Source organism: Lycorma delicatula, chromosome 3 (genome assembly GCF_047948215.1).
Source record: "Lycorma delicatula isolate Av1 chromosome 3, ASM4794821v1, whole genome shotgun sequence".
Taxonomy (NCBI): domain Eukaryota; kingdom Metazoa; phylum Arthropoda; class Insecta; order Hemiptera; family Fulgoridae; genus Lycorma; species Lycorma delicatula.
Window position 1 is genome coordinate 27,063,225 of NC_134457.1, and position 23,261 is coordinate 27,086,485.

General features: G+C 31.9%; 1 protein-coding gene across 1 annotated transcript in view; it reads left to right on the top strand.

Annotated features, from left to right (window-relative positions):
* Positions 1–13,056, top strand: part of LOC142320829 (abl interactor 2-like) — a 31,128-nt gene extending 18,072 nt beyond the window's left edge. The window contains exons 6-8 of the mRNA XM_075358805.1: positions 684–1,019; positions 2,787–3,006; positions 5,729–13,056. Of these exons, the coding sequence (XP_075214920.1) occupies positions 684–1,019; positions 2,787–2,950 (500 nt within the window). The 3' untranslated portion in view covers positions 2,951–3,006; positions 5,729–13,056. The remainder of the gene's footprint in view (positions 1–683; positions 1,020–2,786; positions 3,007–5,728) is intronic.
* Positions 13,057–23,261: the final 10,205 nt, after the last annotated feature.

Consider the following 23,261-nt stretch of genomic DNA (forward strand, 5'->3'; position numbering starts at 1 on the left):
TGCAAAAAAATTTTATCTACTGTATATTTGTTTTGGTTTGATCGGTCAAACATATTTTATTTATTGTATTTTTTGTTATCTTTGGTGGGTCAAACTCATGCTATAATGTTATCTTTTTCTTGAAAACATTAAGACACAGTGAGGTTATTTTATTTATTTATTTATTATCTATAAGGAGAGATACCCATTGTAGACAGTTGCAGCTGCATTCAAGTGGTCTCCATATATATGGACATCTTTTTTCTGTAGCATTTTTATTCCGTTGAGCCTCATAGGCTGGTTTTAAGTATAACCTTTTTCCTATTACTAGACACAACTAAAATTTATAGCCACAAAACAGAAATAACTGGATTGGATCCATTAAGGATGTCGGTAGAATTTCCAATTGATGGATTTAATGTTATAAATAACACATAAATCCATTGCTTTCGTATAATTATATTGCCTCCATGCTCCTTTTGTATTTAGTATACTAAAGAATTCAACAAAAATCAGTTTGGTTGCCCAAAAATAGTTAAAATATAGTTATAAAATAGTCAGACACACACCTTTTTTCTAGCCATGTTAGTAGTGAAGGAAAGTTAGTGTTGATTTGTGTTCCAATAACTACGTTAATCTTTTGTTTGTTGATTATTGTATAATTCAATTTTTTCTGAATTTAGTGTTTACCATTCATTTTTCAGCACCACCTTCTCCATTGACATTAAGCAATAATTCAGGTGTTCCAGCGAGTACAGTCAGTAGCATCGGCTCTGAAAGTATGGATCATAACCGTCCAATACATAGCACAAGTACATTGCCACATTCCGGTGTTCATCATACTTCCAGTCACCATCATCATCATACGTTGCCTCATCACCATTCTTCACGATCCTCTCCACCGTTGCCACCTCCACCGCTTCCAGAAGAAGATCAGCATCCAAGATTCGGGCAACCGGCATCTAGTTCACGAGGGTTAGCTATTGTTTCTGATGAACCAGATTTACCCGGTTGGGTTCCAAAGAATTATATTGAAAAAGGTACTTCATTTTGTGGTGTATTCTTAACCGGTGTCTTTATTTTTATATTTATGCTTAATTTTTTTATGAATGAGCAGGTGTAGTCATATATAGCCATGAAATGTTTATTTTAAGGTATTAGTAATGAGAAGTAAATTATTAAACTTAAGTGCCATAAATATTTTTTCGAAGAGTAAATATCAAAATAAATTGTTAATAAAAATGAATACGTTAAACTCAACTATTTACAATATGAAAGTGAAAAAAATTATATAATTTTTTTCACATTAATGAGTTTTTTTTAATGCAACAGTGAAACTGATGATTGTTCTGTAGTAATAAAACTTATTAGAAGGACTCTACCCAAATGAATAAAAAAGGATACAATCCAAGATGGCAGATGATTGGCCACTGTAATTCATTGAAGCTGATATGCATAGCCATTGTCTTACATAGGGTTGAATGTGTCAATATAACTTTTCTGATATGTACATTTAAGGTAATTAATATCAGGCATTTTGTATAAATGAACAGTAAGCATTCACACATCTTTAATTTGGGACATTTGGCTGTAAAAATCCTACCAAATGTATCCTACCTAAATTAAAAATTAACTACGTGAAAATGAACATTACAATGTAAAAAAAAAGAATCGTGGTTTAATTTTGAACTTTACATTAAATCTGAGTCAAAAAAAAACAAAGTTATGAAATTATCATCATTTGGTCTAAAAACAAACTAGCTTACAGTAGGACATCTGATCATTGTGTGTAATATTAGTATTAATAGAATTATTATGTGTCATATTTTTGTTAATTAGTTTTACATTTCAATTAATACGACTATTTATTGTCATTTAAATATGTTTTTAAAGTTATATGAATGCTTAACTGAAGGTTTATTTTGTTAACTGCTGCTTCTATTAAAAACTATTACATGACGGTTTGATCAAGCATTACAGAGTAGGATTTTTGAAAATATTACTATTTGAAATCATTCAGTTTTTTAACAAGACTGTGATAAAAGAATTTTATAAATTTGCTTAATTATGTCTTTGCGTGTAGAAGGTTGGTATTGTTATCTAGCAAACCTATTGTACAATAAGTTTTATTGTCATTTCTCACCTCATGAACAAGATTTAACAAAATACCCGTTTTAACAAAATCTCTGCGAGTATCCTGGATACTTTTGGAGGATTTAACTGTTTATTAAACTAGAAGTGGCTGGAAATTTTGCTTGTTCAACTGACCTAGTCTTATCTAATTCATTATTGAGAAGTAATCGGTCTTCTTTTTTGATATGCATTTTATGAGATGAATGAAATAATAGTAAGAAAATACCATATCTTCTTTCTTTGTAGTTGAACCCATTATCAGCGGAAGCTACATTAGAGTAAAATAATTTTAAGAAATATATCTTTTTCAACCTATTGCTAATAAAGTTATTTCATTATACATAAATATGCTACATCTCCTTAATTTATGATTTAAGTTGCTCAACAGTGAAATGATGTAACTGTAAGCAGTTTCTGATGATAATATAAGTTCTCTCTAAACTTTTATGCTATCATTATTTGTATTTTATGATGTGATATGTGTTTAGTTTGTAATGTTACACATTTAATTTCATGATTTTGTGTATAGCCAATTTAACTTTTGTATTTGTTCTTGCTAAAGAATACTTTGCGTAAGCAAGTTTTAGACTGCATGCAAAAATTGTTTAAATACTGTGAAACCTGTAAAGAATAAATCTCCTTATCTTATTAATATTTTTATTTTTTTTTTACAGTGGTGGCAATTTATGATTACTATGCTGATAAAGAAGATGAACTTAGCTTTCAAGAGAGTGCTGTTATATATGTATTAAAGAAAAATGATGATGGGTGGTGGGAAGGTGTTATGGATGGAATTACTGGATTATTTCCTGGAAATTATGTTGAACCTTGCGTTTAAATTTTAATATATAAGTTTGAGCAATTCTTCTTTTCACATGTTAATGAGTATATAGTGTAAGTATACATTTTTTCTTATTTATTATAATTGTTGTTTTAAACATAATTATTTTGTTAAGTCTATTATAAAACTCAAGAATTGTGTGCGTAGCCTGTTTGAATGTTTATTTTACTAGTGTAATTAAAAAAAGTTTTGGGTGTAAATTTATTCATTTAATTATACAGGGTGATTACAAATGATTCATTTGGATTTTAAAAATCTGCATTTAAAAAAGTAGTACACATAAAATTAACAGTAACTGTCCACGTTTCAGTCATGCCGTCATAAATGTTCGATATGGCTTCCATTTGTCACGCGACATACATCTACGTGGTAATCCAGTTCAGCCTACATAGGCATTAACATATCCCTATTGTTGATCGTAAATGCAACTGTAATGCGTGTAGTTAACCAAAGTTGTTAGGTGTGGCGGCACATAAACACAGTCTTTCACATACCCCCCGAAGGAAAAAATCACAAACTATAAGATAAGGAGGCCATTTTAAGAGCACTAAGTCATCATCTGTATATCGCGCAATCCAGTGGTGTGGGAGTTCTTCATTCAGGAAGCCTCGTACTTCAGCATGCCAGTGAGGCGGAGCCCACCTTGTTGGAATACAAAGCTATTGGAATCATCTTTCAATTGAGGAAACAAGCATAACTGCATCATATTGAGGTATGAAATACCCATCACAGTATTCTCTTAGAAAAAAACGGTCCGTACATCTTTGTTTCAAAAATTGCAGCAAACACATTAAGTTTTGGGGAATTACGTTCATGTTCAACAGAATTGGGTTGTTCAGTACTTCATATTGTGATGTTATGGTGATTTACCTTTTCATTCAAGTGAAGTGTCACCTTGTTACTAAATTCCAGATGGTTAACAAAATCGTCATCCTCCATAGTTTCCCACATGTCATTACAAAATTTGTATCATTTGTTGAGGCCTTTTGATTATAACTTTTATAATAACTTTATATGGTACGGTTTTAGTTGTATTAGAGTTCGCAAAATCTTCCAGACAGTTGGCTGTGGAATATCAAGTTTACTACTAATGTGTTGAGTTGACTTCTTTAGACTATGAATGAAACACCCTGACTCTCTCCACTGTTTTATCCAAAATGCTTAGGTGTCCGGTGTTTTTACCTTTGCACAAACAACCAGTGTCTTTAAACTGTCAATACCGTTTTAGAATGTTTTGGTGGTCTGGTGGTTCTGTTTCAAACTGCAGTAACAACGGCTAAACATTTCTCATACTCTAAGAATGAGCATGCTTTCTGTTGCATAGATGCCATTTTAGAAACTGAGCTTGTGCTGCTACATGTTGATATTATATCAACTTTGTTTTACCAAATTTTTATAGGAACTGTTTAAAAAACAAAGTGAACAAAAATTCCTTACTTGATTTTAAATTAAGTAACAACTAGATCAGAAGAACAAATGCTTGTTTTTTTTTTAATAACAGTCACGGTGTTGTTCTTTAATATATGTAACAGGAAAGTGTACAGTGAATGAAGAAAACTGGATTAGGTGTAACTGCATTTTAAAAATGTTAGAAAAAATTTTTAATTGAATTATTGCCATAAATAGTGAAACATACGGTGCTGCTATTTCATCGAGACAGCTAACAAACGTCCCAGAACTTTACTAAAACATCAGATTTTCATTTGTTTTAATTTTGATGTTCTTTATGGCAGATTTCATATTATTTAAAGTTTTTATCTCTATAATTTTGCCAGTTTTACCAAATGCATGTAGCATAGATCTATTTCCCAGGTTTGTTTCTTTGACGATATCACACTCCTGGGAACTTACACTTTCTGAATACTATTTTATTTTTTAATAATTTTACAAACAAATCCCTATCTATCTATCTTTTGTCTTCTACCTTTTCATTTGGTGAAGATTACATTTTGAAATTACTGTAAAATATCAATTTGTGACATTTCTTTACTGAAGACGACAATGTAAATGATATGAAATTAAGATTATTTCATGTCAAGCAGCAACCAAACAAAAGTGACATAACATTTCAGAATGTTTCAGTATACATGTGTGTGATTCATTGAAAATGTAATAACTAGTTATAATTACTTACTAACTAGAAGTTTATCCAAGTGATTCTAAGTTAGACTATTTACTAGTGTGTAGTTTTAGCATCCTTTTATTTACATCATTTTGACTAATTGCTAAAACTACTCAGTAGTAACTAACTTTATTCACTTTACTGGCTGTTTAGTTCATTTTAATTACAGATAATGTATTTATTATGTAAATATTGCTTGCATATTTTTTTCTTATTGAATTACTAGAACTTTTCTTTACAAGAAACTTTGCAACGCATATATTTTTTATATCGAGTGAGAACTTAATTTTGCAAGCGATCTCTCTTATTTTGTAGAGTGTGGGTTTAAATTAAATGAATTCTAACAATAGCAGGATTCTGTACTATATAGAGGTAAATTTGGTTTTAAATTAATGAATTTAACTGTAGTGTTGGTAAGCATTTTATTCAACTGCAGATTACATTGTGAAATTCATTTTGTCTAAATTTTATTATTATTATTCTATTTAAATTTATGATCTACCACTTCCTCTTTGTGATAAGTTACATATCCTGTTACATATGAGGAACTGATTACTTATCTTTCATTTTTTTGTTTATTTACTTTTAAATCTAGAGATATTAAAATGTACAATATTTAATTTTTTATTACTTATATTGGTTTTTTTTTTCAGGAGAGGAAACAAAATGCACAAGTTAGATCTGTAGTTAAGGGAATAGTAAATGAGGATAGAGAGATATAGAAAACATTTTTATAATCTATTTTGAATTTATTTTATATATTTATTTAATTTAGTAATTTAGGCGCGATTAATAATATTGGGTTTAGTTTTTATCCATCTAGCTTTATCAGCATCCCATAATTTATAACTTTGTTGTATTTCACCTATGTTAATGTTTGAAGGACTAAATGCATGATATTGTCAATGTCTTGTCAAATTAGAACTTATAATAAAAGACAAATCTGAAGGTCCTAATCTAGATATAGATCAACAATAAGCAAGTTTGTTGTTTGTGAACATTTTCAAAAAAGTCACATCCGCACATATAAAAAATTCAGCCCTTTGTTGTGTAGTCTTTCTTTGCATTAAGACAGTTGATTTGCAATTACCGGTGGAGATTTTAAAATTTTAATTAATTAATAATTCCTTCATTGTTATAAATAATTATTTGTTCACTGTAATAACATTTAACCCATTCCCATCCAAGTTTAACTAAAATTTCCCAGCCCACAGGACTGGGTTTTTTTCTTTCTAATAACTATAATTTGTAGCACTTAGACTTGTTCCCAAACTACTTTATTTACATTATTTACAAAGTATATTTACAGTTTTAGTAATTTACTTTTGTATGTTATTCTTCAAAACAAGTTTCTAGACCGGTACACTATTCACCTTCCTTGAGAGCATTACACACTTTACACCTTGATGGTCTTGCCTTGCTTGTAGAAGGTATTTTTTGAATAAAGTGACCCCCAATTTTTTGCCTGAAGATGAAGTGGATTATCATGGAATGCTGATGCCAGCCCCCCACTTCATTGCATTCTAGTTACTGAACACTTTGCAAAATCTATTCTCCTAAATTGGTCCTGAATTCACACATTGTCTGTATATTGTTTAGTTGTTCTTTTAGCATCGATACTATGTATTAGTTTGGTGTTGTGTAACACAAGTCTAAAAGATAAAAAAAAGTTTTTTTTTATGTACTTTCACGCCACTTCACATAACAGGAAAAGATTAACTTTTGGTCCTGCTTGTCAACACCTACTAATATTTTTATTATAGTCAACCATTACATTAGGTATTAATACTATTTTAGGGTTAGGCTTCTTTATTTCTGTTTGAGGAAAACCTCCTGGTACTCTACACGAGCATGAAGTGTGGACAACATTGTTACCATCTTCTGGTCATGCCACTTTACACACAACAAATTTTTACTAGAAAATGAAAGTTCACCGTTCTTCAATTTTATTTTCTTCAGATCTTTAGGGGTGTATTTCCTTTATTTTGTAAGGTTCCCACAGCATAAGTACCTTGATCGAGAACCATTCTGTATAATTTCAGTGAAGTGTACCAGTTATCCATGCACAGAACACAGCTTGGTGAAGCAAATTTGAAAATTTGATTTTGTGTGAAGCTAATTTGTCTCATTGCAAATTTTCATTACACAACACAAATTTGCAGCGAGACAAATTTGAATCCAATTGTTCTCCCAAAAATTTATTGATAACATCCAACTCTGCTGAATCCGAAACATCACTTTTTTCACTACTGTTTTCATTTAGAATGTTTTCTACAAAATTGCTAAACTCCTTAGCCTTAACAAAAACATCACTTCAAGACGTCATAATGTAAACAAAACACGAACAAGTTGGGAAATAACAATTGAAATCACGCCAATAACAGTTGATTTTCGATGTGAAAATTGATAGTACAATTACAAGGAGATTTGATAAGGTAGTAATGAGGCACAGTCTCATACTTACTGTTTTGGTGTAAATCATAATATGTTTAATATTCATTTTGCTGCAGTATGTAAGTAAGAAAGACAGAATTTTTTATCAATAGAAAAATAAGGATTTTTGTTATGTATGGCTGTTTTTAATTAATAAAAAGCAGAAAAATTTTTATAAATTTGAGGAGAAAAAACAAACTTAATGTTTCAAGTTGTGGTTTGAATGTGCTTATTAATAAATATTAAAAAAGAAAATCTGTTTGCAAACCAAAACAATACTGTTTACAAACTAAATAAAAATTTACGCAGTTCCGGGATAGAAGAGACTGACTTTTTATTATATTAAATATTTTTTGTAAATTTGTGCTCAAGAAATATACAAAATCATAAATTAAATGGGAGAACTAAAAAGAAGTATAATTTAAAAAAAAAAAATAGTATTAAAATATATTGTTCTAACTTTAGATTCATATTATGTTGGGTTTTCTGGTTTTTACGATTGCCCTGGTCTCCTTCATGTACAGTTGAGAATTTCAATGTGCTTCAAAATGAAATGAGCTTGCTATGCACTGTCAGCTTTTTTGCAATAGCTTTTTTACAAAAGTTAAAAGTGTATACATCTCGCATTTTCAGTTGCAGACATCTGAACCTACCCCTGGTTACACTTTAGGGTGTTGTGGAGCATTATGTGCGAGTAACTAAAACAAAAATAAAAACTCTATTGCCTTTGCTTTAGTTAGAGTGACAGTCTTATAGCAAGATTAATTAGGAGAACCTTTTTTTTTTTAGAAAACCCATAAAAAAGTTCAAACAATACTAAGCCATTACAAACAAAGTTCTGCCATTAACTATCTGTATTTAGGCTATTCAGGGTACCATAAACTACATGTAGTATACCTATCTTATATTTTTAGATAAAAGTTAGGGATTCCATTACATTAGGTGAAATAATTTTGTTAAGTATCTAAACTAAGATATTTAGTAAACTAAGATCAGGTAAAAACCATAAATCCACCAGGTTGGTTTAGTGGTGAACATGTCTTCGTAAATCAGCTGATTTCAAAGTCAAAAATTCTAAGGTTCAAATCCTAGTAAAGGCAGTCACTTTTATACGAAATCGTGGATGTTGGTGTTCTTTGGTGGTTGGGTTTCAATTAACCACACATCTCAGAAATGGTAGATGTGAGACAATACAAGACTACACTTCATTTACACTCATACATATCATCCTCATTCATTCTCTGAAGTAATCCTGACGGTGGTTCTGGAGGCTAAACAAAAAAAGAAAAACTGTAAAAACCATAAAAATTAATATGAGACTTTATGTTTGATTATAATGTTGAAAAAAACCTTAAAACATAGTTGTTAGATCTTACCTTCCAGTTTTGTGGAAAAAGATTTTGTTTCCAAAATCTTTTTCTACTTCTCTGACCTTCAACTGGTCTAAGATTTAGTTCCATCTTCATATTGAGGGAGAGAGAGAATAATGCTAATTACATTCATTAGAGCAAACAATAAACATAACCTCAAAATCATGTTGAATTCCAAATAGCTGATTGGTGGGACAGCAGCTAGCATCAAAACTACATAATCCATTGGATTATCTGACTTTTGTAATTAACTACGACTTTAAAATCCTTTTCTTAACTTTACTTCTTTACTTTTCTTTAATATCCTACTTTTAAAATAGATTTTATTGATTGATTGAGTTTTGATACAAACCAACAGTAAATTTGGATTCCTTGCCTAAAACATTATAAGAAACCACTGCTAACTAAATATTGCAAATTTTGGATTATCTGAGTCTTTTTGATTCTAGCCCCCTCATGTAATAGAAAACAAAATTGAGCTTCTCGTATCTCTTAATACTGACAGCACTATGGATTTCTAATCTTTTCTTCTCAGGTTCTCCGATTGTGCAAGTTTCACTTCCGTATAAAGCTACACTCCAAACATATACTTTCAAAAATATTTTCCTGACGTTTAAATTAATTTTTGATGTAAGGAAATTATGTTTCTGACTGAAAGCTTGTTTCGCCTGTGCTATTCGGCATTTTATATTGCTCCTGCTTTGTCCATCTTTAGTAATTCTACTTTCAAAATTACAAAATTCTTCTACCTCCATAATCTTTTCCCTTCCTATTTTTATACTCAGTGGTCCATCTACATTATTTCTACTATATTTCATTGCTTTCATTTTATTCTTGTTTATTTACATGCGGTAGTTCTTTTGTAGGACTTCATCATAGCATATTCATTGTTTCTTGTAAATACTGTTTTACTCTTTGTAAGAATTTACTCTTTAAACTATATCATCAGCAAATTGTATAATCTTTATCTTTTCATTTTGCACTGTTACTCTTGATCTAAATTGTTCTTTAACATCATTAACTACTAGTTCTTTGTAAAGATTAAAAAGTAACAGGAATAGCGAACATCCTTGTTGGACTCCCTTTTTTATTACGGCTTCTTTCTTATATTCTTTGATTATTACTGTTGCAGTTTGGTTCCTGTAAATGTTAGCAATTGTTCTTTTATCTCTCTACTTGAACCCTAAGTTTTTTAAAATTCTAAATATTTTATTCCAGTTATGTTATCATTGCTATTGGCAGTTGCCTTTTATAAGTCTATAAGTGCCAACTATGTTGGTTTGTTTTCCTTTAGTCTTCTTTCTCTTATTAATCTGAGTGCTAAAATTGCTTCCCTTGTCCCTATACATTCCCTGAAACCAAATTGGTCTTTTCCTAACACTTTTTCCTCTCTTGCCTCAGTTCTTCTGTGCAGAATTCTAGTTAAGATTTTGATGCATCAATAATTAAGCTAATTGTTCTGCATTCTTCACATTTATCTGCTCCTGCTTTCTTTGGTATCATGACAATAACACTTTTTGAAGTCTGAAGAACTTCCCCTTTTTCGTAAATATTACACACCAGTTTGTATAATCTATCTTATCACTTCCCCACTGTACTGCGCAGTAATTCTGCAGGTATCCTGTCTATCCCAGGAGCCTTTCTGCCATTCAGATCTTTTAATGCTCTCTTAAATACAGATCTCAGTATTGTATCTTCCTATTCATCCTCTTCGATCTCCTCTTCTTCCTCTATAACACTAGTTTCTAATTAATTTCCTCCATATAACCCTTTAATATATTCCACCCACCTATCTACCTTTATTTTCGTATTATAAATCTGTACCATCTTTGTTTAACACATTATTAGATTTAATTTATATACCACAAAATTCTCCTTAACTTTCCTGTATGCTCTGTCTATTTTACCAATGATCATTTCTCTTTTCACTTCTGAACGCTTTTCTTTAATCCACTCTTCTTTTGCTAATTGCACTTCCTGTTTATAGTATTTCTTTATTGTCAATAGTTCGTTTTACTTTCTTCATCTTTAGCAATCTTATACTTTCTATGTTCATCCATCAGCTGCAATATATTCTTTGATATCCAAGGTTTCCTGGTAGTTCTCTTTGTTCTGTCTAAATTCTGTACTGCTGATTTAAGAAATCCTTTTTAACATTCTCCCATTCTTCTATATTTTCTACCTTACTTTTTTTACTCAGACCCCTTGTGATGTCCTCCCAAAAATCTTCTTTACCTACTCTTCCTCAAGCTTCTCTAAATTCCACCGATGCATCTGACACCTTTTCTTCAGGTTTTTAAACCCTAATCTACTTAGGGTGCTTATCCTGTCTGTTCCAGGATAAGCATTGCAGTCAACAAGTTGATTTCTAAATCTTTGTTTAACCATGATATAATCTATCTGATACCTTGCATTATTACTTGGCTTTTTCCTTGTGTGTATTCTTCTATTATACTTTTTAAACTGGGTGTTGGGAAATACTAAATTATACATCGTACAAAACTCGGTAAGTCGGTCTCCTCTTTCATTCCTTTTTTCCTAGCCTGTATTCACCCACAGTATTTGCTTCCTTGCCTTTTCCAATGCTTGCATTCCAGTCTCCAACTATGTATATACACTCATATATCACATATTTCCTCGTATGTACACTCTACCTCATCATCTCAAGGGACTTGTAGTCATATAGATGTAACCGATCGTTGTCGGCTTAGGTTTTGACTTTATCCTTACAATGATTCTATCGCTATGCATTTTGAAATACTCTATTCTCTTCCCTATCTTCTTGTTTACTATGAAACCTACCTGCCTGCCCTTTATTTGAAGCAGAGTTAATTATTCTTGGGGAAAAAACAATTCTAGTTTTACATAGCTTTCATCAGAAGATTGAGTGATGTTGATATGGCCATTTAAGTCCTGACCTACACCCATAACAACTACTGAAAAAGTTGCTGCCTTTCAGTAAAATATTAGTTAACTTTTATTGTTAGTTGGACAATTAACAATTTCGAAACTCTTAAAAAAACTCAAGGAAACTACGTAACAATAAACTATTTTTAACAAAATATTTTAATGAATATATATTGATCTTTTAATATGTCATTATTTAAATTTAAAATATATTTATAATTTTTGTGAAATATAATAGCGTGTCGTTGCTGAATAGTAATGTTTTATAGATTCTTTTATATATACCAGGATTTTCAGGAGATGCTTGTGAATCAGCCTTCTAACTACTTATGTGCGCAGTCTTGAATTCTACAAGCTAACTGAATTAGGTATAGACATCATTAAAAGTACTTTGATTTAGATACAAAATATATAGATTGGCAACAGAAGTGTAACAGAGGGGATATTTTAGTTGTCAAATTGCAATTTTGCCTGAGGTTACACTATATTTATTTCTTGTACATTTAAAATGATATTATATACATAAAATTATATTTAAAATATATATTGTATAATTAAAATTTTATCAAGTAACTGGGACAAAATGACAAATTGGCTGGGATGCTGGGACCTCATCATCAAAGCGGGACGACTGGTAAGCCTATAAATATATCATCTCGGGCAATAAAGCTAAATGAAAACAGACTTATGCTGGTAATCAATAAAACTATTGAATTTATAAAATTGTATGGCCTCTTCTATAATCTTATCATGTTTATTTCAAAAATATAATGTATACACGTTATATTTAATTATATTTTAAGCAATAATTAATTATTTATAATATTATCTATTATAACAATATATTATATAATTATATTTTAAGCGATGAATCAAGAAAGAAGAAAAAACTAAACTATTCTAAGGGGAGAAAATTTTTTATAAATTCCTTAGAGATATTTGATAAGAGATAATTAGGTGTTGACAATATTATGTGTTAGTCCTTCAGAAAATTGATTAATTATATTGTATGATTTGATGTGTCACAGAAAGGATTATTTCCAATCTAATATAAAATTTCTTATGCCAATGAAACCTTATTTACATTGATATTGTTTTTTTTTTTTTTAATATATATAATGTATTGTATTTTATTTTAAAAAATTGAGACCTTTGTATTACATATTTTATTATTTTTATTGTTAATATATTAAAAATAACTTATACATTTTATTGATTTTATTGTAACTTATAAGAATTATTCATAGAATTAAAATTATAATTAATTCATATTTATGGTGTTTTTAAGGAATAAAACCTGTTCACAATGAAATTTTTTTAAGTATTAAAAACATTTTCCTAAAATTTCTGTTAAAACAATTTGTTAGTGAATTGTATCCTGGAAAGTAATTATACAGTATTAGTATTATTTATGTACCTCTAAGATTGAGGTTGAACCCACTGGCTTGGTCTAGTGGTGAGCGTGTCTTTGCAGATCAGCTTATTTCAAAGTCGAGAGTTCCAATGTTCAAATCCTAGTAAAGGCAGTTAATTTTACACAGATTTGAATACTAGATCGTGGATATCGGTGTTCCTCTGTGATTGGGTTTTAATTAACCACACATCTCAGAAATGGTCAACCCTTTTTTTTTTTACTTCTCGGCCATCGGCCCCCCTAGTTCAATCCAACTTTCAGGTACAGCTCGAACCAGAGGGGTGTCTATTTCATCGACGAGCCTCCCCACATACCAGCTGTATGTCTGGAATGGCAGGTTAGATCCATTATCATTTGCCTGTTTGACGCCATGGCCAGACACAGCATTGGGTTTTTCAACATTCATTTTAAAACCTAATGCTCCCCTGGAGTTCCCAGCCGATCATTGAAACTTACACACCTAAACATGCCAGCCCTCACAACTGGGGCTATCCACCCTTCCCTATTCTAAAAACTCCTCTGACGCTCCTCGATTTCCTTGGTCCGCAGCATCTCTGAAGCAAATCTGTCAACTTGTTTCCATTTTGCAGCATATAATCAATGATGCTTTTTGGTGTTTGATCAGAAATTCTGGCCTCGTTTCGTTCATTCCTCCATCTGTTATACAGGAAAACTGCATGTTTCACTGTGTCTTCTTGGTTACAGAACATACACTACGATGTTGCACATCTCCCAATTTTATTGAGGTAAACTTTCCTTTCCACTAGTTCATGAATTTATCTCCCTTCTCTCCATCCCGTTACAAATAATCGGTCCTTTCTTCAACCTGCAGGTCAATCAGTGGTGTTGATATGACCATACACAATGCCGCATATGAAGCTGTTCGATAAGCTGATGCAACACCCAGCAATGCCCTATGGTGGACCCTGGTTACTCTTTCCATATTTCGTTTAATTTGTAGCGTAGCACCTCAAAGAGGAGCTGCATACAGGATTGATGAGGCAATAGCCGACACTATTACTTTCCTCTTGGATGCTCTGGGGGCTCTCTGAGTATTCATTAAAATATTTAGGGCTTTAAGCATTCTTTCTGCTTTGTCAACTTTTCATCACATGTTCCGTGAATCTGTTATGTTTATCTATAAAGACTCCCAAGTATTTCAATACATTCACTTCTTGCACCCTTTGTCCATCCATAATCAAGTGTATGGGACATATGTTCCTCCGTCCTGTAACTACTAGATATTTGCACTTCTGTGGTGCATACCACAGAGAGGGAGTTCTCTTATCTGTTCTCTGACATCACTAAACAGTGGTTTCCCCTTTGCTGCATCTCTTCTTTGTCACAACCTCAGGCCATGATGACCTGATCATCGGCATAGGCTGTTAACTCTACCCTTGGATTGTTGTAGCCTCTGGACCTCATCATAAGCCATGAGCCACAACAAAGGCCCCAAAACTGAGCCCTGTGGCACACCTCCAAAGATTCGATATCGAACCTTCTCTTCCTGTGAGTCCAACACACGCATCACCTCATTCACTCTCTAATTTGTCTAATGAGATAGCTGCTAATTCCTCTCTCTCTCATCGCCATAATGATAACACTCCATGGAAGCAACCCAAAAGCGTTCTTGATATCCAAAGAAATCGGGAGCGGAATTCCCCTCATCCTCCATGTCCCTGCCTTCACTTCTGCCGCCCAATTTTTGACCCTCATTACTGCTTGCACTGCAGACCTCCAATTCCAAAAACTAATTGCGGCTAATACCATCTCCAGCTAAAATTTTCTTGACTAATTTCCCAAAATTATTAATAAGGCTTAATGGCTGATACTCAATATTTTCCTCTTGGATTGTAACTTTTGGTAAGAATACCACCCGGCCTCTTTCCAACACATTGGGAATTCTCTGTTCTCTGTGCTATAACTGATCACATCGACCATCTCCCAGGGTGCTTTGTAACGGTATTCCATCTGGGCCAGGACTATGTTTGTTGCCCAATTGGCTGACCGCAGCCTGCACTTCATTGAGTGTAAACCTTCTGGTCTCACTGTCATCTATATCCTCATGTTCTTCTTCAATGCAAGGAAAAAGAATCGTTGCCTGGTTCAGCACTGGCAGACGTCTTCCAAAACACTGTGTGATAATTTTATGTCATATCTTATGGGTCATTATTTAAATCTTCACATAATTTACTCCAGTACTCTTTCTTAGACTTCTTTATTTCGTTATTTAACCTTTCTCTACTGTGTACATAGATTTCAACTGCTTCATTGTATGCATCTCCTCCTGATCTTCTCAGTCTTTGTTTTTCCCGCCTATCAGCTTGAAGTTGTCTTCTCAGCTCGGCGATATTTGACGTCCACCAATAGGTTTTATGTTTGCAATCGTTTCTGTTGATCTGTTTTTCTATTTCCTGCTGAATCATGTTTTGAAGTGCTTCGGGTGTGAGGTTCTTCTCATTAACGATTCTGGCACCTGACTTGTGCCACCTGATCAACAATTAAATCCACTTGATAGGCCATTGGATGCAACAGTTGGGGTCTTGATAACACTCTGAATGTCAGATCATCTTTTTTGAGGTATGTAGCCCTATGATCACTTGCTATATCTTCTGAAAGTACTCTCCACTTCCACTGATGTTGTAGCCATCTGTCTTCAAGTATGGTCAGATCTAAGACAAACAAGTCCCCTTGCAACATATGTTGGAGTGCTGTCATTTATACAGAGACATCCAAAATGTCAGTCAATACTCGTCCTTGCCAATTTGAATAATTAATTCCAGTGGCTACATATTTACTATTAAAATCCCCTAATAGTATTGTTCTTTTATTGTTAGTATATACCACTCTTTGAAGGGCATCTACAAAGTCGTCAAACTCATTGCGACTACAATTGGGTGAGACCATAGGCTCCTAATAACAGTGCTCTATTCATCTCTATTGTGATAAAACCTCTGCCTTTGTTCTTGACTTGCTGTGCAATGTTACCAGTCACATCCAAGATTGCGACGTCACGTTCTGTGTCTGCAGACCACCCTGATCTGACTGCTATGTATTTGTTGGGCTCTGTGACACATTAGCTTATCTACTCCTTTATCTCTGTCAACCTCTCCTACCAGATCATGTGAGAGAGTACTTCGATTAACGTTTGCTAGTACTACTTTAAGCGTTGCCAGGTTGTCCACACACCCAGGTTCCGGTGCAGTGGTGATCTTTCTTACTACTGTTTAAGCATTTTTTTGGCTCTTGACATGTCATTATCTTTTGACCTTTGCCACCATAATTATAACATAATCCGAACAGTCCGCTCCCTTGCACTCAAACCTCCTATGACCCGTTTCCCAACACCTTAAGCATTGTTCTTCCTCCTCTCTTATGTAGGCTCGACAATTCACCCAGCCTACTTTAATACATTGTTTTATGATTTTACATACAGCCATGTAACTGAGACATATTGTGTTTCACCAGCTCTGGTTTTGGTAAAACCAGAGCTGCAGACTTTATGGTCTTCAGTAAATCTGCATAACACTTACCTGCTGCTTTTACTATCACAGTTCTACTGTCTTCAGCAGGTGGTGTTGCTTTCTTTGTAAGCACCTGGCCTGGTCTGTCTGACTGGTCATGTTTGATTCTCCGTTTGCTGAATCAATACCTTTGTATTCTCTATTTTTTCAATATAATCTTTTATCTTCTTAATGGTTTTCCAGCTGGTAATATAAAGGCTACATTTGGATATAACTGCAGCACTTAAATTCTTATTGAACGTATTATTACCATCATCGTAAAATGTACTGTTCCAAAAAGAAGTCAAAAAAGTTGGGGGTCCCAAAATTTTTTTTGGGGGTTCAGAAATGTATGACCCCAAAAAAGCCCTCGAAAACTTTTGAAAAAACTTCTGGGGAGGTCAGGGAATGCGGAAGGACCCGGGACGGATAGATCCCGGGGGGTTTGGGCTGGGATGAAAGGGAAAGGAATTACAGCTGGAAAAAGGTTCCACCTTATAAGTCTATTCAGCACTTAAAAAATTCTCTAAAATGGCTCACTACTATGAAAAATTTTAAGTCCTTGTTTAGTTCTTTTAAATTGATGTCACAGACTAGTATTAGCCTGTGAGTTTAACTTAGGAAATTTTAACTCTTATAATGTTTATACGTATTAGCTCACTTATATAAAAAGTTAAAAAACTACAACTACCTTTGATATAACTCACTACAGAGTATTTAAAACACTTCTTTGTTCAATCTGGTAACACTGACAACATCAGTGTCCTAAAGTTCTTCACAACTCCATACAATTTTAAGTTTTAATTAAACTATAGCTCAAAATCAACTTTTAACAGAAAAACCGCAAAATTTTATAGTCCGCAACCAAAAATCTTAAAACTTTGTATCCGTGCCCATAAGAGTATTATCAACAGTATCCAACGTACGTATCCAATAAAATCAACCAAAAAACCACTCAAAATTAATAAAAACGTGGAGCAACAAACAACATGTGTGGTCACACATGTTGGTCACACTATGAAGCCTTCAACTTTACTAGAAATGGTTGACCTGAGACTGTACAAGACTACACTTACAAGACTATCACTTACACTGATACATATCATCCTCATTCATCTTCTGAAGTAATACCTGACGGTGATTCCTGGAGGAACAGAAAAAAAAGGTTGAGGTCGAGTCCTTGTCACATTGTTTAAAAATAGAATAAAATCACCAATAGAATCACCATATGTAAGGGTGTGTAGAGCCCTTACATTTAAGTAAAACACAAAAATAAACATGACATTTAAACATAAAAACACCCATGGATGCAAAAGGTCCAGACATTTAAATAATATGAAATTTAATTAATATTTTAAAAACACATTAAAATAATACGTGGGGGGGGGTGATTTTTATAGTGTGTGACCAGCGCTTCCTGAGCTCATTCTACTAGTGAAAATAATGGAAAAGTTTCATATAAACATGGGTTTGAAACAATCTGTTAGCAAGTTACGGATAGTAAAAGATTTTACCCTGATTCCTGGGCAGATTGTGAAATAAAACAATTTTGAAATTCTAGGAACCCCAAGTTAAAGGGTAAACTTGATTGTTTCTTATGATTTTTGACATGACAAATTGAATAAAACAGGTTCTAGAACCATATCTCCTCCAGTCTTTGTAACATCCGATGTAAAACAGAAAACCTTTTTGTCTAAAATCATTTTTTTTATGTTTGTAATACAAAAACTTTGTTAAATGACTAATAACTGCATAAAATATATTATCAAAACTTGTAGAGAATTTATTATGTAAAACTGTTAAAGCTGTTTTATGTAAAACAGCTTAATAAAAACAAATATAAGGTCAAGAAATTTGATTTTATTACTAACACTTACCATTTGAAAACTGTTATCAATTACAGAAAATTTGTAAACATCTGTCCAGCTTCAATACATTTTGGATGAATGCTTTAGGATTGCTAGCGTTTCTCTCTGCAATTCTGCAGAACTTTCTGAATTTATGTGGTGCATCTGTCCAAGCAACCAACTCTTCACACGTATAAAATTTTCTGTTGTACACAGCAGATCTTTTCATCCAACCCCACACACAAAAATCTTTAAATGTCAGAATTTAGACATCCTGAGAAAATGAATGGTCCAGTTAACTAATTGTAATCTAGAACACATCCAACATTGATGATAAATTAGTGTTGGAAGTAACATTCTACTGTTACGTGTGAATTGACTTCTGCCCAAGTCTGTTTATTGTGAAAGTTATTGATGCCATCCCTAATAAACTGAACCTTGTCAGTAAATAAAATGAATCTATGCAATTGGCTGTTCATTTTCAGTCAGGTGCAATATTGCAGAAAAAGAGGAGGATTTCTTGGTTGAAGATTTTGTACTTGTTGATTACGTTATGATAAGGTTACAGCTTGTTATAAAGTGTTCTCTACACCATAGATTGGGAAACTCTGAACTGCCAGGAAAGGAATTGTGTACTAATACTTGGACTATGTTGAGTTACCTTGATAATGGTTGTAAAAATATTACCATCGTGATGGGCAGCAGTGAGTACTAATGCTGGGAAGTGTACACATTTCTCATAACATATCGAATGTTCCACTAATTGTTTTAAAGATTTGGAACTATGTGATTAGAAAAACATCTTTGATATTCAGCAACATTTACATTTCCATCACATACCCCGAAGATAAATATACCATGTCAATGTATTTCTCAGTTGTAAATAACAAAGACATTATTGCAGCGTGACATCAATTAAAACAAACACACACACACACACACACAGTTAATTAAGTTTACACTTTACTGGCAACAATTCACAGCAGAAATTGAGAACATGCAGTTCACTGATGACAACATAAAATGCCAGCTGATCTCTGTATTTCTGAAATTATAATTTCTCAGTTTTCAATTTGACAATGAATTCGAAAAAGATACATTAACTTTGTCTGAATAAGTTAGTCCTTTTTTTTTTTAATCCGTCTAGACCATTAAGAATCACATTTACATAGTAGTTTTGAACTTCTTTTGTTTTTCCAATATTTTTTCACTCTGTTGTTTTTCAAATTCAGTCCACTTTCTTCCTGTACTCCTCTTATCCTTCTTCCCTGGAAACTTTGTTTCTTTTTTAATTCTTTGTTTAATTTTTTAAATTGGTTTCTATTTAAACAGGTCTCTTGGAGATTTTTATTATTTTAAGATCGTTTTCTACTTTAAACCAGCTAGTTTTAATAGTTCTACTGTTGTAAAAGATAAGTATTTGTTTTGTTAATCTGTTTTCGCTCTTTCTTTATAAATACCCATTAAATTGTAATTTTCTTCTCTGGATGGTGTCTTATTTTTACTAATTTCTGTTTAACTTTTTAATTTATAAATTCAGTCCTGGTAATCAGGTCCATATATGTATCTGAAAATTCTTTTTACTGTTCTAAAAATGTCTTTTATCAAAAAATTTTACAAACGCCCAGTGCCATAAAACACTTCCAAAAGAATTACTAGTTTTTTATTTTATTAATTTTTTAATTCTACTTTTATCTAATTATTTTTTGTATCATTGCACTTAGTAGGAAAGCAAATATGCTTTGTATGTTTATAGAAAGTATTATTAGTAAAAGAAGATTATTAAACTTTTATTTATTTTTTATTGCATTATATTACATCAGTTTTGTCAGAATTAAATTCTCTAAAAGTTTTGATAATAAATTTTATGCATTTATTTGTCATTTACAGTTTTTATACTACAAACATAAAAAACATGTTTTTAGACAACAGATTTTTCTGTTTTATGTCAGATATTATGAAAACTATTGTAGATATGGTTCTGAAACCTGTTTTATTCAATTTTGTTAGGTCAAAAACCACAAGAAACATTAAGTATACCTGTTAATTTTGGCTCATATAATTTCAAAATTGTTTTCTTTCACTCTTTGCACAGGCTCATGGTGAAATCTTTTATTATTGTTACTTGCTAACAAATTGTTTCCAGACCCATGTTTGTAACTGTTTTCATTATTTTTGCTAGTATAATGAGCTCAGAAAGCGCCAACAACACTACGTGAATCACCTGTGTATAAAAAAATTCTAACTAAAAAATACCATATAAATTATGGAAAGTCCTATGTTCAGGACACCTTCACATAAAGGATCATCATAAGATATAACACAAAACTGATTTTCGTCAAAGGCTTACTACAAACAGGTAAGTAATTAACTATTTCTTTGCCACTTTCTAAATCAGTAGTAATATTCTGTTAGGTGATTTTTGACATCTGCCACTCAAATAGGGATTATGTCTGTATTCTCATAAATCATTGCAATTCTGGAAGCCTCATCTGCGCTCTCATTTCCTGTGGTACCAGCATACTCTGGAGTCCATACGATTATACATCACTGTCTTATTTGGTTTTTCCAAATAGCAGTTAATGCTGTTTAAAGAGTAGCAAGATATAAGCACTCTGTTTTCATAGAAATGAGTTCTGCCGTGTAAACACGGCCATAAATGGCAGTTTCCAAGCATGAGCTTCACTATTAATGTATATACTTGTAGAGCCTTCCAACACTGTTCATTTTTAGCACTCTCAGTATAAATTTTTGTGTATTCCTCATAGCTATTGATGATCAATGAAAATTTCTGTTGGATGATCACTGCTGGTTTTTCTTTTATTTTTCCGTATAACAGATCTAATCTTGTATTTAAATATAATAAAATTATTAAAATATCTTCAATAATATAATTAAATCTTTAATATAAACTTTAAAATATTTTTAATAAATTATTTAAATATAAATATATTTAGTGAAAGCCATGCTTGTATTTCTCTTGTCGAAATTGCTCTGACTCATTCATCATATGAGTTCTTCATCATATGGTCTATGAAATTACCATGTGTATATATTTTCCTCTTTTTTTTAAACATGGTTTTTTGTATTCTTTCTATGTTTTATTTTTACATTCATCTTCTACATCTCATCATCACCAAACTAAATCCAATTTGCTGTTGTTGCATTTACTTCAATCTATTTTAACCCTAGAAAAACTGTTGTATAAAAGGTTGTTGAAATTATAAAATTCCTTGTTTTTATGAATTTATATTATTTATAATAAATTATTTGTATTATTTATAAATTTATGTATTTATAATAATACATAAAGCAAGTTACTAATTTATCTGCCAAACTGCAGTAATACTTGGTAAAAGGACAAGAGGAAGATAATCCTGATGATTTTTAATATTATTTAAGAAGTTGTTATTGTTATTTTGTATCAGTTATTAAATTTGGTTGAAATGTATCTAAGAAGAAAAGAGACACCTTTGTGAACACATGTATGTACATAGTTACTCTTCATTTATTAGTAGTGAGAAAATCTACGAAAACTTGTTTAGCGTAGCTAAACAAGTTTTCGTAGATTTTCTTACTGGAGTAAGTTCCTTACTCCAGTATCTTGTATCCATAATAATAATAATAGTAAAAAGGAAATGAAATAAATCATATTAAAAGCACACAACTTGTACTGAACTATCGCTTACAAACTTAGTGCTACAAGTGTCACAGTAATACCAATATTATAATTTCTGACCAAACCAGTCAAATGACAGAAGACAAAAAAAAAAATAAAATACCTTTAGTACATTCAGTTCTGTGTACAAGGAAAACAGGTTGACTAATTTTTGCTAGTAATCCCTCCATAGTATCTCATTTTTATTGAGAATGTCTATACCATTTTCCGATTAATATCTTGTGTCAAGTTGATTACATCTGCCTGATTATGCATAAACCTAGCATAACAAACATATCTTAAGGAAAAAGTTGTTTAGAGAAAGAATGAGATTATCTTTATGGTTTATTGACTAGCTATTGTATAGAAGGTCAGAAGTGTGGATAAAGCTGTTTCCTGCATTGAATGCCTCTGGGCTCCAGTGTAGATGGAAAAATGCCTACAAAATATAATGTAAATAAAACAAGCTCAAAATTTAACTGTAGGTGTAAACATGAGAACATTGATTACATCCAATAAATTCAGTAATTTGTAATATACCAAATCACATATCATCTTTATGGGTTATCTATGACAATTATAAATCATCTAGTTGAAGCAAGTTGTAAAACTGTTTTATCTTCATGATTTGTTTTCTCTAGAATGCTTTATGAAATATTTATTAAGGCTTCTAATCTTTTGTTTGAAAGATAATTTTGATACTTCTTCACAGAGTATACATTACATTCTGGAGTTGATAAGATAAAACTTAAAATAACTTCTCGTGTCGTATCTAAAATATTTTGAGATTTGAAAAATAGATTATATATTGGTAAAGTTATGTTTTTTGCAAAAAAATTTTATCTACTGTACATTTGTTTTGGTTTGATCGGTCAAACATATTTTATTTATTGTAATTTTCTTATCTTTGGTGGGTCAAACTCATGCTATAATGTTATCTTTTTCTTGAAAACATTAAGACACAGTGAGGTTATTTTATTTATTTATTTATTATCTATAAGGAGAGATACCCATTGTAGACAGTTGCAGCTGCATTCAAGTGGTCTCCATATAT